The sequence below is a fragment of the Wasmannia auropunctata genome, unplaced genomic scaffold (genome assembly GCF_000956235.1).
Source record: "Wasmannia auropunctata unplaced genomic scaffold, wasmannia.A_1.0 LD336000.1, whole genome shotgun sequence".
NCBI classification, from domain to species: Eukaryota; Metazoa; Arthropoda; class Insecta; order Hymenoptera; family Formicidae; genus Wasmannia; species Wasmannia auropunctata.
The window spans coordinates 4,464,204-4,484,153 of record NW_012026890.1 but is presented as its reverse complement, the minus strand read 5'-3'; the positions used below and the strand labels follow the sequence as shown (position 1 = coordinate 4,484,153).

General features: G+C 29.9%; 4 protein-coding genes across 5 annotated transcripts in view; 3 read left to right on the top strand and 1 right to left on the bottom strand.

The window, feature by feature from the left end:
- Positions 1-251: 251 nt before the first annotated feature.
- On the top strand, positions 252-3,063 carry LOC105453415 (U11/U12 small nuclear ribonucleoprotein 48 kDa protein-like). Of its 2 annotated transcripts, none has more exons than XM_011695360.1 (6): positions 252-346; positions 465-607; positions 676-844; positions 1,052-1,114; positions 1,459-1,603; positions 2,211-3,063. In XM_011695360.1, the coding sequence occupies exons 2-6, from the start codon at positions 476-478 to the stop codon at positions 2,851-2,853; spliced, it is 1,152 nt and encodes a 383-aa protein (XP_011693662.1). In that variant the 5' UTR covers positions 252-346; positions 465-475; the 3' UTR covers positions 2,854-3,063. The 2 variants fall into 2 exon arrangements, with proteins under 2 accessions (XP_011693662.1, XP_011693663.1); XM_011695361.1 differs by having other exon boundaries at positions 254-335.
- LOC105453438 (zinc metalloproteinase nas-4-like) lies at positions 2,943-4,832 on the bottom strand. The gene is made up of 6 exons (XM_011695399.1): positions 4,649-4,832; positions 4,332-4,481; positions 3,851-4,180; positions 3,650-3,786; positions 3,221-3,505; positions 2,943-2,954 (listed from the first exon to the last, which is right to left on the bottom strand). The coding sequence occupies exons 1-6, from the start codon at positions 4,830-4,832 to the stop codon at positions 2,943-2,945; spliced, it is 1,098 nt and encodes a 365-aa protein (XP_011693701.1).
- A 2,329-nt stretch (positions 4,833-7,161) lies between these two features.
- Positions 7,162-15,248, top strand: LOC105453437 (kallikrein-11-like). Its single transcript, XM_011695398.1, has 10 exons — positions 7,162-7,275; positions 7,587-7,771; positions 8,687-8,815; positions 8,943-9,194; positions 9,402-9,541; positions 12,031-12,134; positions 13,079-13,266; positions 14,289-14,420; positions 14,568-14,822; positions 15,039-15,248. The coding sequence occupies exons 1-10, from the start codon at positions 7,233-7,235 to the stop codon at positions 15,186-15,188; spliced, it is 1,578 nt and encodes a 525-aa protein (XP_011693700.1). The 5' UTR covers positions 7,162-7,232; the 3' UTR covers positions 15,189-15,248.
- Positions 15,249-18,310: 3,062 nt separating this feature from the next.
- Positions 18,311-19,950, top strand: part of LOC105453436 (chymotrypsin-1-like) — a 3,887-nt gene continuing 2,247 nt past the window's right edge. Inside the window, exons 1-3 of the mRNA XM_011695396.1 lie at positions 18,311-18,433; positions 18,740-18,924; positions 19,918-19,945. Coding sequence (XP_011693698.1) covers positions 18,391-18,433; positions 18,740-18,924; positions 19,918-19,945 — 256 coding nt within the window. The 5' untranslated portion in view covers positions 18,311-18,390. The remainder of the gene's footprint in view (positions 18,434-18,739; positions 18,925-19,917; positions 19,946-19,950) is intronic.

Sequence of the window (19,950 nt, the reverse complement as noted above, 5' to 3'; positions counted from 1 at the left end):
GCGTGTAGCGACATGTGCACAATTATTTAATTGATCATGTAAGAGATTCAGCAGTGTTAATGCCAGAATTGGCAGTAAATATATTGATAAATATTGATAAATCGCACGTTGCGTGTGTGACCAGCCGACCAGCTTGTGGCTTGTTGGTTTACGTAGTTACCAACAGATGCCTCCATTTACGACGATCGAACGACGAACGTGTGTGTGTGTGTGTGTGTGTGTGTGGTGTGTGGTGTGTATGGTGTGTGTACTATTCACACGACACACCTGTGCACGAGTAAACTGGAGTAACTGGGTATTCTAACCTCAATCCGATCCGACGTAATTTCAAAGAGGTTATATACAAGTAATTGACACTTTTTTAATTCTAAGAGCTTTATACAAGCACTGTTGTATACATTGTGATATTATTGTACGATGAATTGGATCTGTTTAACGTTAATTTACATTCCCGCGTGAAACAGAATTGAGCAGAATGTTGAAGAATATAAATGATTCTCGTGAGCAACAATTGGAGGAACTGAAGAGCTTCACCGATACGGTTAACGAGGAAATTGCTAACATCGTTGGAACTTTAGGCTGGACGATGGAGAGCGTGATAAATGTGGTAAGCACAATTGGAATTTGTTTTTCTTGGAATATGTTGATTTCAATGGAACTGTTGCATTCACGTAGGACAAGGAGTATCTCACATGCCCGTACGATCCGTCCCATCGGTTAACCGAAGCCTCTCTCAATGACCACCTTGCCTCTTGTCAATGGAAAGCTGAAGGATACGGAAAGTTAGATGTCCCGTTATCAGAGCCAACTTTACCGGAGGATTCACCATTTTGCATAAAGTTTGGTAAGAAACTTCTCTAGTACAAGTGCGTTGAGCCTCCTAAGCTGCGTTCGAAAACATCACTCGAGTGTCCCAATGTATCATTTTATTCTTCTTGTTCATCGACTGTTAAACAAGGATAAAATGATGCACGAGAACACTCGGGTGACGTTTCCAAACGTAGCCCTGAAACTCAAACTTTCTACGCCTCTAATGAAATGTCTGTTGTAGATGAGCAACTGCAAGAACAAATTCTCAAGAAGGCTAAAGAACAAAATCCAGCGATGCGCACCGGTTAGTAAAAACTTGACGATTATATGTGTTATTCTGCCTCTTGAATGACAAATGGAATTTTTTCCAGCGAGTTGTGAATGTTATACTTGGTGCAGAATCAATATATCCTTTTACATATCCTTTATTCAATATTTTATATAAAAACGAAATGCGTATGCTACATTACTTGCAATCTAATAATGTTCTTTTCCTGTCTAGTAATGCAATTGAAAGAACTGTACAGTTATTTCTTTAAAATTGCACAAGAGCTTTTATTATACCTTATATTATAGCTTTTATTATATTTTGATATTTATAATTATATTGTTATAACTATGAAAAATATGAATTCTTAACACTGATAGGTATGGGTGAGCGGTTAGTACCGCGTACATCTGATAGGATTGTCATAGATTTCACCAGCGACGAGAGGAAAGCGCTGTATGACTATGTTATTGCTAATACCTCGAAGCCAGACATCGGAGACGACATTGCAAACATTAATAATCTGTAAGTTTAATGAACTGATGATATTTAGAATTAACAAATAGTTTTAATAAAGTCGTTATATATACACAACAAATAAGTAAGGAAAAAAAGCTAAATATAGATGAGGCTAAATATTGGTTGCCCATTAATTTTTTAATTTCAGCTACAGAAACTGGACGCTGATTATTGTTGGTCTTTTAGAACGTAACCCTAACTTAAAGCTGAAAAAAACAATATCATATATTAAAATGATCTTCAATTCGATGATAATGCTTCCTGACCTCAGGATATTTCATATTTTTTGCACAAAGTTCTTTATAGTGTGTTTTATAATATTTGTAACAACGAATTGAGGATTATTGAAATATGTGAATTGTTTTAACTTTAAGTTATGTGTTCTAAAAGACCGACAATATAATTGCCACACAGTTTACTGTAGCTAAAATTTAAAAATTAAAAAAAATTAATAGGCAACCAATATCTAATCTCGATTGTATTTAAATTTCTTTCTTACTTATTTGGAATTAATGTATATAGATATATATAATGTGTGCTAGATATTTATGTACTACTTATTTTATTACATATTTTTTTAAATTTATAAATATTGTTACATTTGTTTTTCCAGGGAGCCACAACAAAAAGAAGATAAAGAATTGTCATTTTTGGAGTTGTTAATACAAGAGCGTAACTTGAAAAGGCGTAGAGCAAAGCATAAAGGCGTTCATACAAATAAAAAATCTCACGTTGAAATTCTCAGAGAAGTGATTAATCAACAAATGGAAATATATGTGGATTATATCTCCGGACAAAGTAATTCTGAACGTGCAACAGATGTTCGGAATACCAAAACAGACGATTTCGATCATGAACAGATACAAGACAGAACAGAACGTTTGTATAAAGTATTTCATACTTCTTCCCGCAACTATGACGATTATAATTTTGAAAAAAACGATCATCATTATCATAAGAAGAAAAGAGATAGTCAAAGAAGGGAGCGTTCAGAAGAAAGAAATCATCGATCAAGAGATCGAGATAAGCAGATGAGATATTCAGATGAAATGGAGAGAAAGCACAGACGTGAATATCGAAAGTCTTCGCATTCGAGGGAACGGAAGTCACATAAAAAAGACAAACATCGAAACAAAGACAAACACAAAGATAAATACCACGAAAAGAAACATAAATCTCGAGATCGCAATAAATCATCAGAAAGACATTCGAAACATAGTGATCATAAACGAAAAGACAAAAGTAAAGAATACTGACTAACTGTAAACCAATTATAAATAAGAATAAAAATATGTAAAACTGATATCCATTTAAAGATTTGTGGATGTGAAATTAATAGTCATAATTAACGATAATACTGATATGATCATGATATAAAAATCTCTCATTAGAATTTGTTTGGTAAAATGTATATATATTCTTTCTTAACATCAATTAAATTTATTTTTTAACTTTACTTAAAAAAATTTATTTTTTTGTATGTGTTTTATTATTAATTCTTATGCAAATATTCTTATGCAAATAAATATGAAAATTTATATATCGATACATTGGACTTAGAGACACACGATAATAATTAGACTGAATAGAATTAATAGGATATATAGATTTAAGAAAAGGTACTTGATTAAATTTGTTCATTGGCATTTCTAGGTCAGCATTCTTATCCAGTTTGTTTGATATCGAATTCTGTATAATAATCATCGGCATTTGTGGTTTTACTTTTATTTTAATGTCTGTTTTATTTTGTTGCGGCAATTCTTTGCGTCTCTTGGGTTTTTCCAAGTTGGATTCTTCATTCTTTTTCAATTTATTAGTATCGACGGCACTGCAATTATAAGCAATTCGCAATTTCTGTATATCATAATATGACAAGTGACTTCTTTGACCGATCTCTACATAAGACAACTGTAAAAGCATAATTTTATTTTATCGATTCAATCAATAAAATTATATATTGCTATATATATATATTGCTCGGTGCTAAGAATCAAATTTAATAAAGTATTGAAAATTTTATTTAGTTTTTGAAGGATCTTCGATATTATTTACCGTAGGTATTATTGTAGGAAGCGACTTATTAATAGAAAACGCCGTCATAGAATAGTGCATTATGCTGTCGTAATCGTACGGTAAACCATAATCGGTTATTACGGTATTATTCAATATATAGAAGTTGAATGCATTTCCTTAAAGAATCTTTTGTTAGTTCTCTTTTTAGTTTGATATTAAATTGATTAGCCTCTTGTTTACCCTTTTTTATATTTTCCCACATTATAGTAATGTATTCGTCGCGATCTGGTCTCATATGCTCATGGTATACACCTAAAATGTGCAACATCTCGTGTATCGCGTGTCCAATCGTACGGAAGCACGCGTTCACGTCTAGGTTTAAAGTAGTAGGCCCACATGCTTTATGTCCTAAATTGGAGAAGCAACCTTTCCGGTGACCCGTGATATTGACCCAACTCATATTTGCAGGGAGCTTTGCGTGTTCTTGTATACGCACGAATTTAATGCATGTCTTGGACATTATGGTATGTAACGCTTTTTCCAGCACAGCGAATTTCATCGGCTCATTAGCTGGAACGAAAATAAAATCTTTAAATATTTAGATTTGATAAGCAGATATGTTTGACTTTGAATGGAACATATAAACGTTCCATATTATTAATTGTGAGCTCATCTTGATTCTGTGTAGATCACCCGATTTAGAATTACAAAAATGGCTTACCTATCGACGAATGAACGTAGTAATTCACAATACCATTGGGCCACAGTAAAGTTTCATCGGTTGTAATGGTTTTTCCCGTTTTCGAAAGCTGTAAATCCCCCTCTCGTTTTGTACCTTCTTCAGGATTATCATACTGAGACCATGAATCAACTAAGAATAATATTATATTTATAAAATAAAATAAATATTATATTTATAAAATATCAAGTTTATTTAGTCATTTTCATTTTTAGATATCTCCGTGACTCGTGGCACTTTCTAAATGTTTGTACACTCTTCAGGCATAATTAAAGAATAAATTTTTTTTCTTTACTCACGTCTGTAACTAATAGTTGTCCCAGAGGCCCTTCTTGTTTTCATCAGTTTCGATGATATTAATGATGGTCTTATCCAAGGATTGATAAGCTGCTTCGGATATCCGTTCGTGACAAACCAGCTGTCTATAAACAAAAGCACCAATACTAGAGAGAACAAGCCACGAAGACGTTGAGCTTCCTGCATCTTTCTCGGGCGAAATACAAACATAGACTGACGTTTTATCAAAGTGAATTATAATTATATTAAAACTGATTCGACATTGATGTGTTAGAATAATTTACACCGCTCCAGTGGCGAATAACACATTCGACAAATAATCATGAGTAGATTAAAATTGGGTAACCATTGTTAGAAAATGGATTATTAGAGTTATAGCAATTACCAGTGAAGTAGTGAACCTTGATCGATCCAGCCATATCGCACTGGTACAGCTTTTATTGCAACGGGTTTGGTCCCTCATGGAATTAAATTTGAATGATATTATTTATTTTGCATTAGCATTGTGAGAATAGTGAAAAACGACTTTATACGTCAGAAAGTAATATCTTTTTGTAATATCTTAATTTTTTATTAATTATATATTGTATAAGAATTATATTAGTTATGATATATGTTATCACCGTCATAGCAATTTGGTTTGTTTACAAGCATAGTTTATCGCCGCGCGTGACAAAAGCATTATTCCATTACGATTTTATTTTTTGTTCTCGTTAAATCTTTTAATAACGTATAATTAATTTGTTACAGCGACAGGGATTATTATGTAGAATTAAAAGTGTGTACGTCTTATATATATATGTAGGTATAAAAAACATTCTAGTATAAAATATAACATATAAACTTAAAATATAAATATAAAAGAATTTATATTACATATGTATATATTATTTACAACTATTTTTAATTCATTGTCAGAAAATATTCTCTTCATAACAATTATTCTTTGATTTCACTAATATATATCTGTAAGTAAAACGAAAATTTAAACTGAAAATATATAATTAATTACAATTTCATTTATTTGTATGTTATTTAAAAATGATACTTTGTTTTTTCAAAAAAATATTTTTTATTTTAAGGAGATTCTTACTAAAAATCATTTGTTTTATCAACTGTAAACACAATAATTTTTGTAGGTATTGCTTAAAGATTTGAAAATATTTTTCAGAATTAAAGTATAAACAATGTAAGTAAAACAATTTTATATGAAAAACGATGAAATGGTGTTCCTTTTATTTCTGGCATTATTATCTCTCGATGATCTTCTTACGAGCATTTCACGAAAATACAGTTCTCGTTATTAATTAACTCTCCTCCTTCTTAACGTTTTACATACATATTGAAGCTATGACTAGCTATTTATCATATTGAAGAGGATACTTCATACGACTCATTTTATTGAAAGCAAGAATTAGAGCTATCGAGAGTTACAAAATATTCTTCTATTTCAGTCAGTAATTATTTGCCTAAATAATTACTAACCGGTCTGGGATTTGAACATATCTCATAATAATTATTTTGCAATAATAAATCTAAAGGATAATAAATACAATTTTTTAAATTTTTTGCTGAGAACGTAAGTTTTATCAGTCAGATTTTTAGTTGAATAAATCGCGATATGTCTATCTCTTATTAATAGTTTCACATATTTTGTTAGAAATTCGCGTCGCATTCGATCGGCAGCGTTGTCGAAAGTTTCGTGCGATCGTAGTATTTGATACCGGCAGTGCTACGGAAAGCTTTGCTCTATCGTTGTATTCGGCTGATCAGCGTACGCGCAATTGTAATTGCGAAGGCAATGAATGAATTTTAGAAAAAGAAGAAATTTGAGAGACATCGGGCTTTACAATCCAATGCTGCGCGTTTTAGAACAGTTTAGGATTTGATATTTAAATGGACTGGATATGTACATTTCTGTCATGTACATTTAAATTATTTTATAATGAATTTGTTCTATTAGAGTCGATTTATTAAAATTTGCATTTTTTCTCTTGATATATTAAAATGTAAAGTATTTTTGTAAATAAATTTTGTGCATACATATTTATTTAAAATAAAGAAAAATTATATAAATAAAATAAATTTTTAAGAAAAAGGAGAACTGATTGTATAAAAATTAGTAAATTAAATACGGGAGTTTTTAATGACAATGTTTATTAATTATGCAATCATTTTGATATTCGATGTTATAAATTATTAATTAATTAATGTGTTTGCGATGTGACGCAAATATGTGTGAGTTGCGTATATCGCACATGTCCTAATATGTATACCTTTCGAAGAGACATGGCGATATAATCGCCACAATAGAATGATGCATTAGCGTCAGATAGCGATGACAATGTATTCTAAGACTACGTTCCGGAAGCGTGCAATTGGAGCTATTATGTCAATTCATTAATCATTCTATCATTAATTATCTTTATTATTAATTAGACGTAAAAAATAAAGACGACAAGATGCAATAGCTAAAAGCGCTGACAATACATGGCAGTCTAATGGTAAGCGACATGTATAAAAAGGGACGATACAGTGGCTTCCTCAGTCGAATTCGCAAGTCTATCTGAATTTGAATTTGCGAAGATGATGAAGTTAATTATTCTGCTTGCTGTTACCATTGCCCAACGTAAGTAAACAAAAACCGGTAACTTACAAACACATGAATAATATGTGTAGATTTTTTTATAGACGTATCTGTTAATTTTTATAAAACAAAACTTAACAGAAGTTAATAGTTATGTATCTGTTCTTTAAAGATGGATTTTTTAAATATATTCTCCTGTCATTTTGATAAAAATACGAATATTGTTTACCTGTTTTGTTAAATAGAAAATATTTTCAAAAAAGTAGCTAATAATATCAAATATTTTTATAATAATACATAATAATATAACGGAATAATAGATAATAATTTCGATTCTTAATTATTGCATACAGGGGCTTATTGCGGTGAAACTGAACCGTTTATCGTTGGTGGTGACAAAGCTGTTCCCGGTCAATTTCCACATCAAGTCTCCCTTCAAGTGCAGGGCCAGCATATTTGCGGCGGTAGCATCATTAGTCCTACGTGTATCGCTACTGCCGCTCATTGCGTAGATGATCCAAGATACAATAAATATATGGTACGTTTTTTGTTTTTACCTTGTATTCCTTTCGAATTACACAAAATTTTATTATTAATCAAAACATTTATTATTACTATTTTATTTAAGTAGATTATTAATATATAGACAAAATATCCACAGTGATGTACAATGATGTTTTTATGTCACATTTTTAGAATGATCTTGCATGTATCTTCATTTCGATTAACTTCTAAAAGATCATTATTTCTTGTGAGAGAGAAAATCAAAATATTTTAACAAATAATAAAATTACATTATTTCTATTAATTAAAAATAGTTCAGAAATTTAAAATTGCTTGTATCAATATGTTACTTCTGTCTGTTTATATCTAAGTCATTTAGAAAATGATTTATATTGTTTAAATAATTGAATCAAATTAATTTGAATAATGTTTCGATTATTATTAGTATTATTATTCTTATATCAAAAATATCCTGGATAGTATCGTGATATTCGGTACCCGCGTGTCTGATATTTCCTAGTTATTTTGGATATTACAGATATTCAGCTATAATAATAATAATAATAATAATAATACCAACAACAATAATAATAATAACAACAACAACAACAATAATAATAATAATAAATGTATATATATAGCCCATTAATATCTGAATTAATTCAATTCACGGGTATTTCTCCATTTAACCGGACATTAAAGCATAAGTTATAACACACTCGTGCTACGTGTACACTTGGCGCAAGACCGTGTCTCTTGATAAGCAAATATTCAAAAAAAATCATGAAATTAAGTTTAATATCGTTTTCTGACTCATTTACGTATTGCTTTCTTTTCCCTTTCTTTCTGTTATTCGACTATTTTTCTATAATGTGTTCCTACTTTTCATTAATATGCATTATCTCTTCTAAATTCTCCCAATTGTCTTATCGAATTGCTCAATTTGCAGACTGTTGTAAGCGGAACCAACGACCTGAACAAGAATGGTAAAAGGCACCAAATCAAGTGCATTCGAATACATCCAGGCTACAGTAATAGAATGGAAGATGGCTGGAAAGATGATATCGCTATAATCACCGTAAGTTTATTATAAGTTCATCAAGTATCTAGAAAGCGAAGAACAGAATTATATTAAAGAAATCATATATATGTATCTTGGTTATTCTTATTTTTGGTTGATTCATATCACACGTTTGTTTACATAGTTGGCAAACCCGATAACAATGAACGACTTGCAACGTACAATTCCTTTAGCAAATAAAGAGGAATACGGCGGTAAACGCGGTATCATAAGCGGATGGGGACAACTAAGTGAACATAATACGGCAACTCCGAACATGCTCAGATGGGTTACTGTGAACGTCTTAAGCCAAAATCAGTGCCTAAATGCACACAGATTTCCACGTACCAACCCAGGCCAGATGTGTACGCAGGAAAATAGGAAAGGTGTCTGCAGTGTGAGTTACTTTTACCCTTACTTTTTATCTTATGCACAACGCATTTCACGAGCACTTAAATATTCGTATCGTTTTCACTAAGAAACATTTGTAAATTAAATTATACAGGCGGATTTTTAATGATAAAGTTTATTAATTATATGACACTGTTTCGTCATTCATTGTTATGAATTATTAATTAAGAATTATTTGTCGCACTTTTTCTAGGGTGATAGCGGTGGTCCTCTCGTTGTCAACGGGCAACTCGTTGGCCTCGTCTCTTGGTCTCCGCCCTGCGGTTCGGGACAAGCTGAAGTTTTCACTCATGTTTACAAGTATCTCGATTTTATCCAGCAATCTAAATCTATGTGCTAATAATTTACATTTAAAAATAATTTAGTTCCCTAAATATTAATATTCTCAAATTTTGTAAATGAGATAACACAGCAAACAATAAATAACTACGCAGCATAACAAAAAAATTATATTACCGTTCTTACCAATTCCTAAAACCTTTTTATTTAACAAATATTAAAACTTTTTAATGAAGATCAAAGACATTAAAACTAGATTTTAAGAAATATTTAAAAAATATGATTTTATTTTTAAACCTCAATCTAATAAAATTTTTCTTTGCGGTTTTCAAAAACAATAAAATGATGGTTTTCAATCAAACAATGAGCTGAATAATCCTGTCATTTCTATCTGTGAATAATTGCAAGAAAATTAAACGTATATATTGGGCAATAATTCAAAATATAACATATAATTGTCTAAGTAACGGAAAATGTTAAAAGACTTTGTACACCTTATGGAAAATTGTCTCTCAATACAGTTTTTTATTCATACTTTATAATACTTTGTAATATTATAGTTAATGGGACGGTGACTAAAAGTGTCAGCGGGTATATCTCACCATTAATTTCCATTTTATGAAAATACACTTTATATACATGTATAAAAAACTTTGGCCACTTTCATTCGAATTTACTCAAAATCTTGACGTGCTAGGCGAATTTTGCCAACGGCATGTTTAGCGCGAAAAAATCTTTGAAACATGTACCGTCGCACTTTGAAAAGAGAAAAAAGTATTTTTTTATGACACAATATATAAAAAGTCTAAAAGTATAAAATTCAAACAGCCAACTTGATGAAAAAAGTCTTACGGTTATGAACCAAAGTTCGTTTGAAAGCACTTGAATTCATTTAGAAACCATTTCTTGTGGTTTTGCCGCAAGAAAACGTTAAAGTAGTTAAAAACATTTTTGGTTACTTTTATTCCAATTTACTCAAAATCCTAATGTGCTAAGTGAATTCTTCAAACGGCATAGTGCACAAAAAAATCTTTGAGAAATGTATGGTCGCTCTTCGGTGAGAGAAAAAAGTGTCATTTCTATTTAAATATTTTTGATAGATTAAGAATAATTACACGTATAATATATGTATATATTTATAATATACATTCAATTATTTAAATAATTATTGTCCATTACGACGTACATAGTACATATAATTTTTATTGTTTTAATTAATTTATTTTCTTAAAATTATCATATATTTTGAAGGCAGTATAAATAAAACGCTCCACATATCGTCGCGTTATTATTTCTCGAAAATTAATTTCTTCTTACAAACAGTTCGCGAATTTGGCATTATGACTTAACTCTCGTTAATGTTTAATATATGTATCAAAGTGACAATTATTTGTCGAAGCAGATATTTTGTGCGACTTATTTGTTAGAAACAAGAACCAAAACGATAAGAAATCAATAAGACATTTCTTTTATCTCTGGCGTTATTATCTCTGGATGATTTCTTCTTACGAGCAGTTTGCCAAAATATAGTCTGCATTATTACTTAATTTTTGCAGTTTTTAACGTTCTACATTATATTGATGAGATGACTGTTTGTTGAAGCGGATACTTTGCGCGACTTATTTTATTGAAAGTAAGAATTGGAACTATAGAAAATTATAAAATACCCTTCCATTCCGGTTAGTAATTATTTGCCTAACGAGTCTGGGATTTGAACATATCTCATAATAATTATTTTGCAATAATAAATATAAAGCATAATAAATACAGTTTTTTTAATTTTTCGCTGAAAAATTAATTAAAATTAATTAATTATTTAAATTTTTATATATCGGATTTTTAGTACAAAGCAAATCACTGTTGAGTCGAATAAATTGCGCTTGATATATCTATCTTTTATTAATAATATTTCACGCATTTCGCTAGGAATTCGCATCACATTCGATCGTCGCATCGGCAGCGTTGTCGAAAGCTTCGTGCGATCGTAGTATTCGAAACCAGCAGTGCTACGGAAAGCATTGCAATCGTCGTATTCGGGCTATACGCGCAATTGAAATTGTGAAGACAATGAATGAACTCGAGAAAAGGAAGAGATTTGAGAGACATCGGGCTCTCTCTCTCTCTCTCTCTCTCTCTCTCTCTCTCTCTCTCTCTCTCTCTTTACAATCCAATTGATACGCGTTTTAGAATAGTTTAGGATTTATGATATTTAATCTTGGATATTTGTCATGTACATTTAAATTGTTTTATTATGCATTTGTTCTATTAGAGTCGATTTATTAAAATATGCATTTTTTTTTACTTGATTTAATAAAGAGTAGTCTATTTTTATAAATAAATTTTGCGCATACATATTTATTTAAAATAATAAAAAATTATATAAATAAAATAAATTTCTAAGGAAAAAGGGATCTGATTGTATAAAAATTAGCAAATTAAATACGGGCGTTTCTAATGATGATGTTTATTAATTATGTGACACCATTTCGTCATTCGATATTGTACATTATTAATTAAGAATTTTTTGTCACTTTTTCTGGCAGTGGTGGCTCCCTCGTTGCAGTTGATAACGAGTTTGTTGGCGTTGTTCCTTGGGATTTGCTCTGCGTTCTGAGAATATCTGATGTATACGCACTAATGTTTACAAGTTGTTTATCTCGATTTTGTCAAAGAATCTTAATCTATGTGCTAATAATTTGCATTTAAAATATAATTTTATACTGTATTAACATTTCCAAATTTTGTAAATGAGATAACATTCCACACAACAAATAACAAAAAATTCTATTACAGTTCTTACAATGAAATTCTTATAATCCTTTTGTTTAACAAATTATAAAATAATAAAAATCAAAAACATTAAAACTAAAATTTTAAAACATAAAATTTTATCGATAACGACAGAATCGTCCGACATGTGTTTTGTGACGCGAATATGTGTGTTTCGCATATGTCCTAATATGAGTTTTAAAGAGTCATGGTCATGGCAATATAATAGAATAGCGTCAGATAACGATGAATTATTTGCGTGTTCTAAGACTGTGTTCCAGAAGCGGGCAATTAGGGCTATTATGCCATTTCATCTTTATTATTAATTAGACATAAAATAAATACGACAAGATGCAATAGTGTTAAAAACGCTGATGATACACGACAGTCTAATTGTAAGTGACATGTATAAAATGGGATGATAGAGTTGCCTCCTCAGTCGAGTTCGTAAGTCGATATATCTCAATTTGATTTGCGAGGATGATGAAGTTAATTATTCTGCTCGCTGTGACCATCACCCAGCGTAAGTAAACAAAAATCAGTAACTTACAAATACATGAACAATATGTATAGAATATTTTTTATAGATGTATCTGTTAATTTTTACAAAACTTAACAGAAGTTAACATGTATCTATTCTTTAAACATCGATCTTTTTAAATAATGCTCCTGTCATTTTGGAAAATACGAATATTGTATCTATTTTTTTAAATATAAAATATTTTCAAACTAATAGATAATAATATAAAATATTTTTATAATAATACGTAATAATATAATAAAGTAATAGATAATAATTTTGATTTTAATAATTGCATATAGAGGCTTATTGCGGTGAAACTGAACCGTTCATCGTTGGTGGAAACTATGCTAGACCTGGTCAATTTGCACATCAAGTCTCCCTTCAAGTTTTTGGAGGCCAGCAATTTTGCGGAGGTAGCATCATTGATTCTACGCACATTCTCACTGCCGCTCATTGCGTAGATAACCCTGAGTACACGAATGATATGGTACGTTTTTTCTTTTTATGTATTCTTTTTAAATCAAAATTTTATTATTAATTAAAAAATTATAATCAAAACATACTTATTATTACTATTTATTCAAGTAGAATAATAATGTATAAACAAAATATCCCCACAGTGATGTACAAGCTAGGATGTTTTTACTTTACATTCTTAGAATGGTCTTGCATATAACCTTATTTTGATTATCTTCTAGAAGATCATTATTTCTTGTGAGAGAGAAAATTGAAATATTTTAACAAATATTAAAATGACATTGCTTCTATTAATTAGAATTAAAAATAGTTCAGAAATTTTAAACTGCTTGTACTAATCTCGTACTTCTATTCGTTCGCATATCTAAGTCATTTAGAAAAAGATATCCTAGATAGCACAGAGAGTGAAAAATGAATTCACAATCAGTTATATGTCACCAATTCTGAATTTATTTTCAAATGTAAAAAGAATTGTTTTTACAAATAAACTCAAAATTGATGACATAAAACTGAATATACTAATGAATTTTATTGGACTCTGTGTGCTATCTGGGATGTATATTGTTCAAATAATCGAATTAAATTAATTCTGATAATGTTTCGATTATTATTAGTATTATTATTCTAATATCAGAAATATTTCGACTAGTATTATGTACCTGCGTATCTGCAAATATTTCCTAGTCATTTTGGATATTACAGATACTCATTGTCATCTATACTCCGTTAATATCTGAATTTATTTAATACACGAGTATTTCCTTATTAACCATACATTAAGCACAAGTTATAACACACTCGTGCTACGCGTACACTTGGTGCAAAACACTACCGTATCTCTTAGATAAGCAATATTTAAAGAAATCATAAAATTGAGTGCATAATATCTTTTTCTGACTCATCTATGTACTGCTCTCTCTTCTCCTTTTTTTGTTATTCTACTATTTATCTATAATGTGTTCCTGTTTGTCATTAACGTACTTTTATCTTCTAAACCCTTCCAATTAACTTATCAAATTGTTCAATTTGCAGACTGTCGTAACCGGAACCAACATGATAGCGCGTGGAAGTGGCAACAAGCACGAAATCAAGTGTATTCGAATACACCCAGGCTACACTGGTGAAAAAGCGGATTCCTGGAAAGATGATGTCGCTGTGATCACTGTAAGTTCATTAAATTCATCAAGTGTCGAGAAAGAGAATAAGAAGAGGATCATATTAAAGAAATTTTATATATAATGTATCTTAATTATTCTTATTTTTAATTGCGTAATATCATGCAATAATAAGTGCGAATGTTTGTTTATATAGCTGAAAGAGCCGATCGTATTTAACAATTTGCAAAAAGCAATTCGTTTAGCAAGTAGAAACTATACTACCGGCGCTTCTCGCGGTATCGTGAGCGGATGGGGAAGAACTGATGTAAATGCACCGGCCTCGCCAGTGCTCAAATATGTTGATGTGAACGTCTTAAGCCAACAAAGCTGCCTACAAAGAAGAGGATATCCGCCCACCAGGGAAAATCAGATATGTACACTGGACAGAGTTGGGAACGGTGCCTGCAGTGTGAGTTATTCTTACACTTACTTGTATCTTAAATTATGCATAACGCATTTCACGAGCACTTAGATATGCGTATAGTTTTCACTAATTGTAAGAAACATTAGTAAATTAAATACGGGCGGATTTTTAATGACATAGTTTATTAATTATGTAACACTGTTTTGTCGTTCACTGTTGTATGAATTATTAATTAAGAGTTCTTTGTCACACTTTTTCTAGGGTGACAGCGGTGGTCCTGTCATTGTCGGTGACGAGCTCGTTGGTGTCGTTTCTTGGGTCACGCTCTGCGCTTTGGGAGTGCCTGATGTACACACTAATGTTTACAAATATCTCGATTTTATCAAACAATCTCAATCTATGACGTGCTAATATTGTAATTTGCATTTAAAACAGAATTTAATTCTCTAAGTATTTACATTCTAAAATTTTGTAAATAAGATAATATTTCACGCGGCAAATAACAAAAAAATTATATTACCGTTCTTAGAATGGACTTTTTAAAAATCTTTTTATTTAACGAATAATAAAACTCTTTTAATGAATATCAAAAACATTAAAACAATATTTTAAGAAATATTTGAAAAATATATATAATTTTATTTTTTATTTGCAATGTAATAAAATTTTCTTTTGTAGTTTTCAAAAATAATAAAATGTTACTTTTTAATCAAATAAGCTGAACAATTCTATCATTCCTATCTGCGTGTAACTGCGAGAAAATTAATTGTATACGTATGTTGGACAATAATTCAAAATATAACAAAATTATAAGTAACAGAAAATATTAAAAGACTTTGCATAAACTTTATGGGAAATAGTCTCTCAATAAAATCTTTTATTCATTCTTTTTAATTTTATAGCTCATGAGACGCTGATTAAACGTCAGCAATGTCAACAGATGTAACTTTAAGAACTATGTAATTTAGCCTCTAAAGAGCAATAAAAATTTAATTTAATTTTTACAATTATAATACAAAAAGTATTTACTTTCTGCTATTTGTATCAAATAAAACACCCCAAAAGTCACGTAGCTCAATACAAATGGAACAAATGTAAAGGGAATTAATCAAACTTTTACAAATAGTTTGTAACACAGTGTATAAAAAGTCTAAAAGTATAAAATTCAAACAGCCAATTTGATGGAAAAAAGTCTTACGGTCATGAACCAAAGTTTATTTAAAAGCACCTGAATGATGATATGAAAATACCATTATGTTCATTTAAAAACCAGTTTCCGTTTTGCCCCAAGAAAATGTTAAAATTAGCTAAAAACGCCATTTTTGGTCACTTTCATTTCAATTTGCTGTGAATTCTTCAAATGGCATCGTGTTCAGGGCGAAAAAATCTTTAGGAAATGTATGATCGCTCTTCAGTGAAAGAAAAAAGTGTTTTTTGGTTACACAGTGTTATTACTATTTAAATATTTCTGATAGATTAAGAATAATTTCACGTATAATATATACATATATTATATATATTTATATAATATACATTCATTTATTTATTTATTTGAATAATTATCATCAATTATGACGTACACAATACAAAAAATATTTATTATGTTCTAATTAATTTAGTTTCTTAAAATTATCATATATTTTGAAAGCGGTATAAGTAAAACGCTCCGTATATCGTCGCATTATTACTCCTCGATAATTATTTTCTTCTTACAAACAATTCGCGAATTCGGTCTGCATTATGACTTAACTTTCGTTAACGTTCAATATGTGTATCAAAGTGACTATTATTTGTCGAAACAGATACTTTATGCGATTTATTCGTTACAAGCAAAAACCGAACTCTGGCGTTATCATCTTTCGATGATTTTTTCTTACGAGCACTTTGCGATAATACAGTTCGTATTATTACTTAACTCTCGCAGTTCTTAACGTTCTACATACATACTGAAGAAATGACTATTTGTTCGAAGAAGATACTTTGCGCGACTTATTTTGTTGAAAATAAAAATTTGAACGAGGGAATAAAATAACCATCCATTCTGGTCAGTAATTATTTGCCTAACAAGTCTGGGATTTATACATATATCATAATAATTATTTCACAATAATAAATCTAAAGAATAATAAATAGTTTTTTAAATTTTTCGCTGAAAAATTAATTAAAACTAATTAATTAATTTAATTTTTATTAGTCGAATTTTGAGTACAAAGTGAATCACAGTTAAGTCGAGTAATTCGAATAAATTGCGCTTGATATGTTTATCTGTTATTAAAAATATTTTACGTATTTCGCTAGAAATTCGTGTTGCATTCAATCGTCGCATCGGCAGAGCTGTCGAAAGTTTCGTGCGATCGTAGTATTCGAAACCAGCAGTGCTACGGAAAACTTTGCGATCGTCGTATTCGGGCTAATCAGGTGACGAATGTACGCGCAATTGTAATTGTGAAGGCAATGAATGAACTCGAGAAAAGGAAAATTTGAGAGACATCGGGCTTTACAATCCAATTTGCTATGCGTTTTAGAACAGCTTAGGATTTGATATTTAATTCTGGATATTTGTCATGTACATTTAGATTGTTTTATTATGCATTTGTTTTATTAGAATCGAATTATTAAAGTTTACATTTTTTTCACTTGATTTAATAAAGTGTAAACTATTTTTATAAATAACTTTTGCGCATACATATTTATTTAAAATAATGAAAAATTATATAAATAAAATACATTTCTGAGCAAAAAGGGAATGATTGTATGAAAATTAGTAAATTAAATACGAACGTTTCTAATGTTGACGATGTTTATTAATTATGTGACACCGTTTCGTCATTTGATATTATACACTATTAATTAAGAATTTTTTGTCATACTGTAGCTTTCTCGTTGTCCAGTTCGTTGGTGTTATTTTTTGGGTCTTGCCCTGCGCTTTGGGAATGTCTGATGTATACATTAATGTTTACAAGTTGTTTATCTCGATTCTGTCAAAGAATTTCAATCTATTTGCTAATAATTTACATTTAAAAAATAATTTTATACTATAAGCATTAACATTTCTAAATTTTGTAAATGAGATAACATTCCACACAACAAATAACAAAAAATTATATTACAGTTCTTACAATGGAATTATTAAAATCCTTTTCGTTTAACAAATAATAAAATAATGAAAATTAAAAACATTAAAGCTGCATTTTTAAAAATACCATTTTATCGACGATGACAGAATCGCCCGACACCTGTTTGCGACGCAATGCAAATATTTGTGTTGAGTATGTGTTTATTGCGTATGTCTAATATGTGTCTTTCGAAAAGACGTAGCAATATAATTAATAGAATGCTGCTTTTGCGTCAGATAACGATGAGTTATCTGTGTGTTTTTAAGACTGCGTTCCGGAAGCGCGCAATTAGAGCTATTATGTCATTTTATCTTTATTATTAATATCGTTAATACTGTCATTCATTAGACGTAAAATAAACGACAAAATGCAATGTTAAAAGCGCTGATGATACACGGCAGTTTAATTGTAAGCGACATGTATAAAAAGGGACGATACAGTAGCCTCCTCAGTTGAGTTCGTAAGTAAGTCGATATATCTCAATTTAATTTGCGAAGATGATGAAGTTAATTATTCTGCTCACTGTGACCATCGCCCAGCGTAAGTAAACAAAAACCAGTAACTTACAAACACATGAATAATATGTGTAGAATATTTTTTATAGACATACCTGTTAATTTTTACAAAACAAAACTTAATAGAAGTTAAAATGTATCTATGTTTTAAATATGGATCTTTTTAAATAATGCTTCTGCCATTTTGAAAAATACGAATATTGTTAATCTGTTTCTTTAAATATAAAATATTTTCAAAATAATAAATAATAATTTCAAATATTTTTATAATAATACATAATAATATAACGGAGTAATAGATAATAATTTCAATTTTAATAATTGTATATAGAGGTTTATTGCGGTGAAACTGAACCGTTCATCGTTGGTGGAAACTATGCTAGACCTGATCAATTTCCTCATCAAGTTTCCCTTCAAGTGAATGGCCAGCAATTTTGCGGTGGTAGCATCATTGATGCTACGCATATCACCACTGCCGCTCATTGCGTAGATGACTCTCAGTACACGAAAAATATGGTATGTTTTCTGTTTCCACGTATTCTTTTTAAATTAAACAAAATTTTATTATTAATTAAAAAGTTAAATAATCAAAACATACTTATTATTACTAATTATTTAAGAATAATAATGTATAGACAAAATATCCCAGTGATGTACAAGGACGTTTTTACTTTACATTCTTAGAATGATCTTGCATATAATCTTATTTCGATTATCTTCTAGAAAATCATTATTTCTCGTGAGAGAGAAAATTGAAATATTTTTACAAATAATAAAATAACACTGCTTCTATTAATTAGAATCAGGAATAGTTCAGAAATTTTAAACTGCTTGTACTAATCTCGTATTTCCATTCGTTCGCATATCTAAGCCATTTCGAAAATGATCTTAGATAACTCAGAAAGTGAAAAAAGAACTCAGTTATATGTCACCAATTCTGAATTCATTTTCAGATGTAAAAAGAATTCTTTTTGTAAATGAACTCAGAATTGATAACATAAAACTGAATATACTAATGAATACTATTGGACTCTGTGTGCTATCTGAGATGTATATTGTTCAAATAATCGAATTAAATTAATTCTGATAATGTTTCTATTATTATTATTCAGTATAAGTATTATTATCAGAAATATTCCGACTATTGTGTACTTGTGTATCTGATATTTCCTAGTTATTTTGGATATTACAGATACTCAGCTATATTCCGTTAATATCTGAATTTATTTAATATACGGGTATTTTCCCATTAACTAGGACATTAAAGCATAAGTTAACACACTCGTGCTACGCGTACACTTGGTACGGGACACTACCTATCTCTTAATAAGAAATATTCAAAGTAATCATAAAATTGAGTGTAATATCTTTTCCTGATTCATTTACTGCACTTTTTTTCCTTTTCTTTTGTTATTCTACTATTTATCTATAATGTGTTCCTGTTTGTCATTAATTTATTTTTATCTTCTAAATCCTTCCAATTAACTTATTGAATTGTTCAATTTGCAGATGGTTGTAACTGGAACCAACGTGATAAGTAAT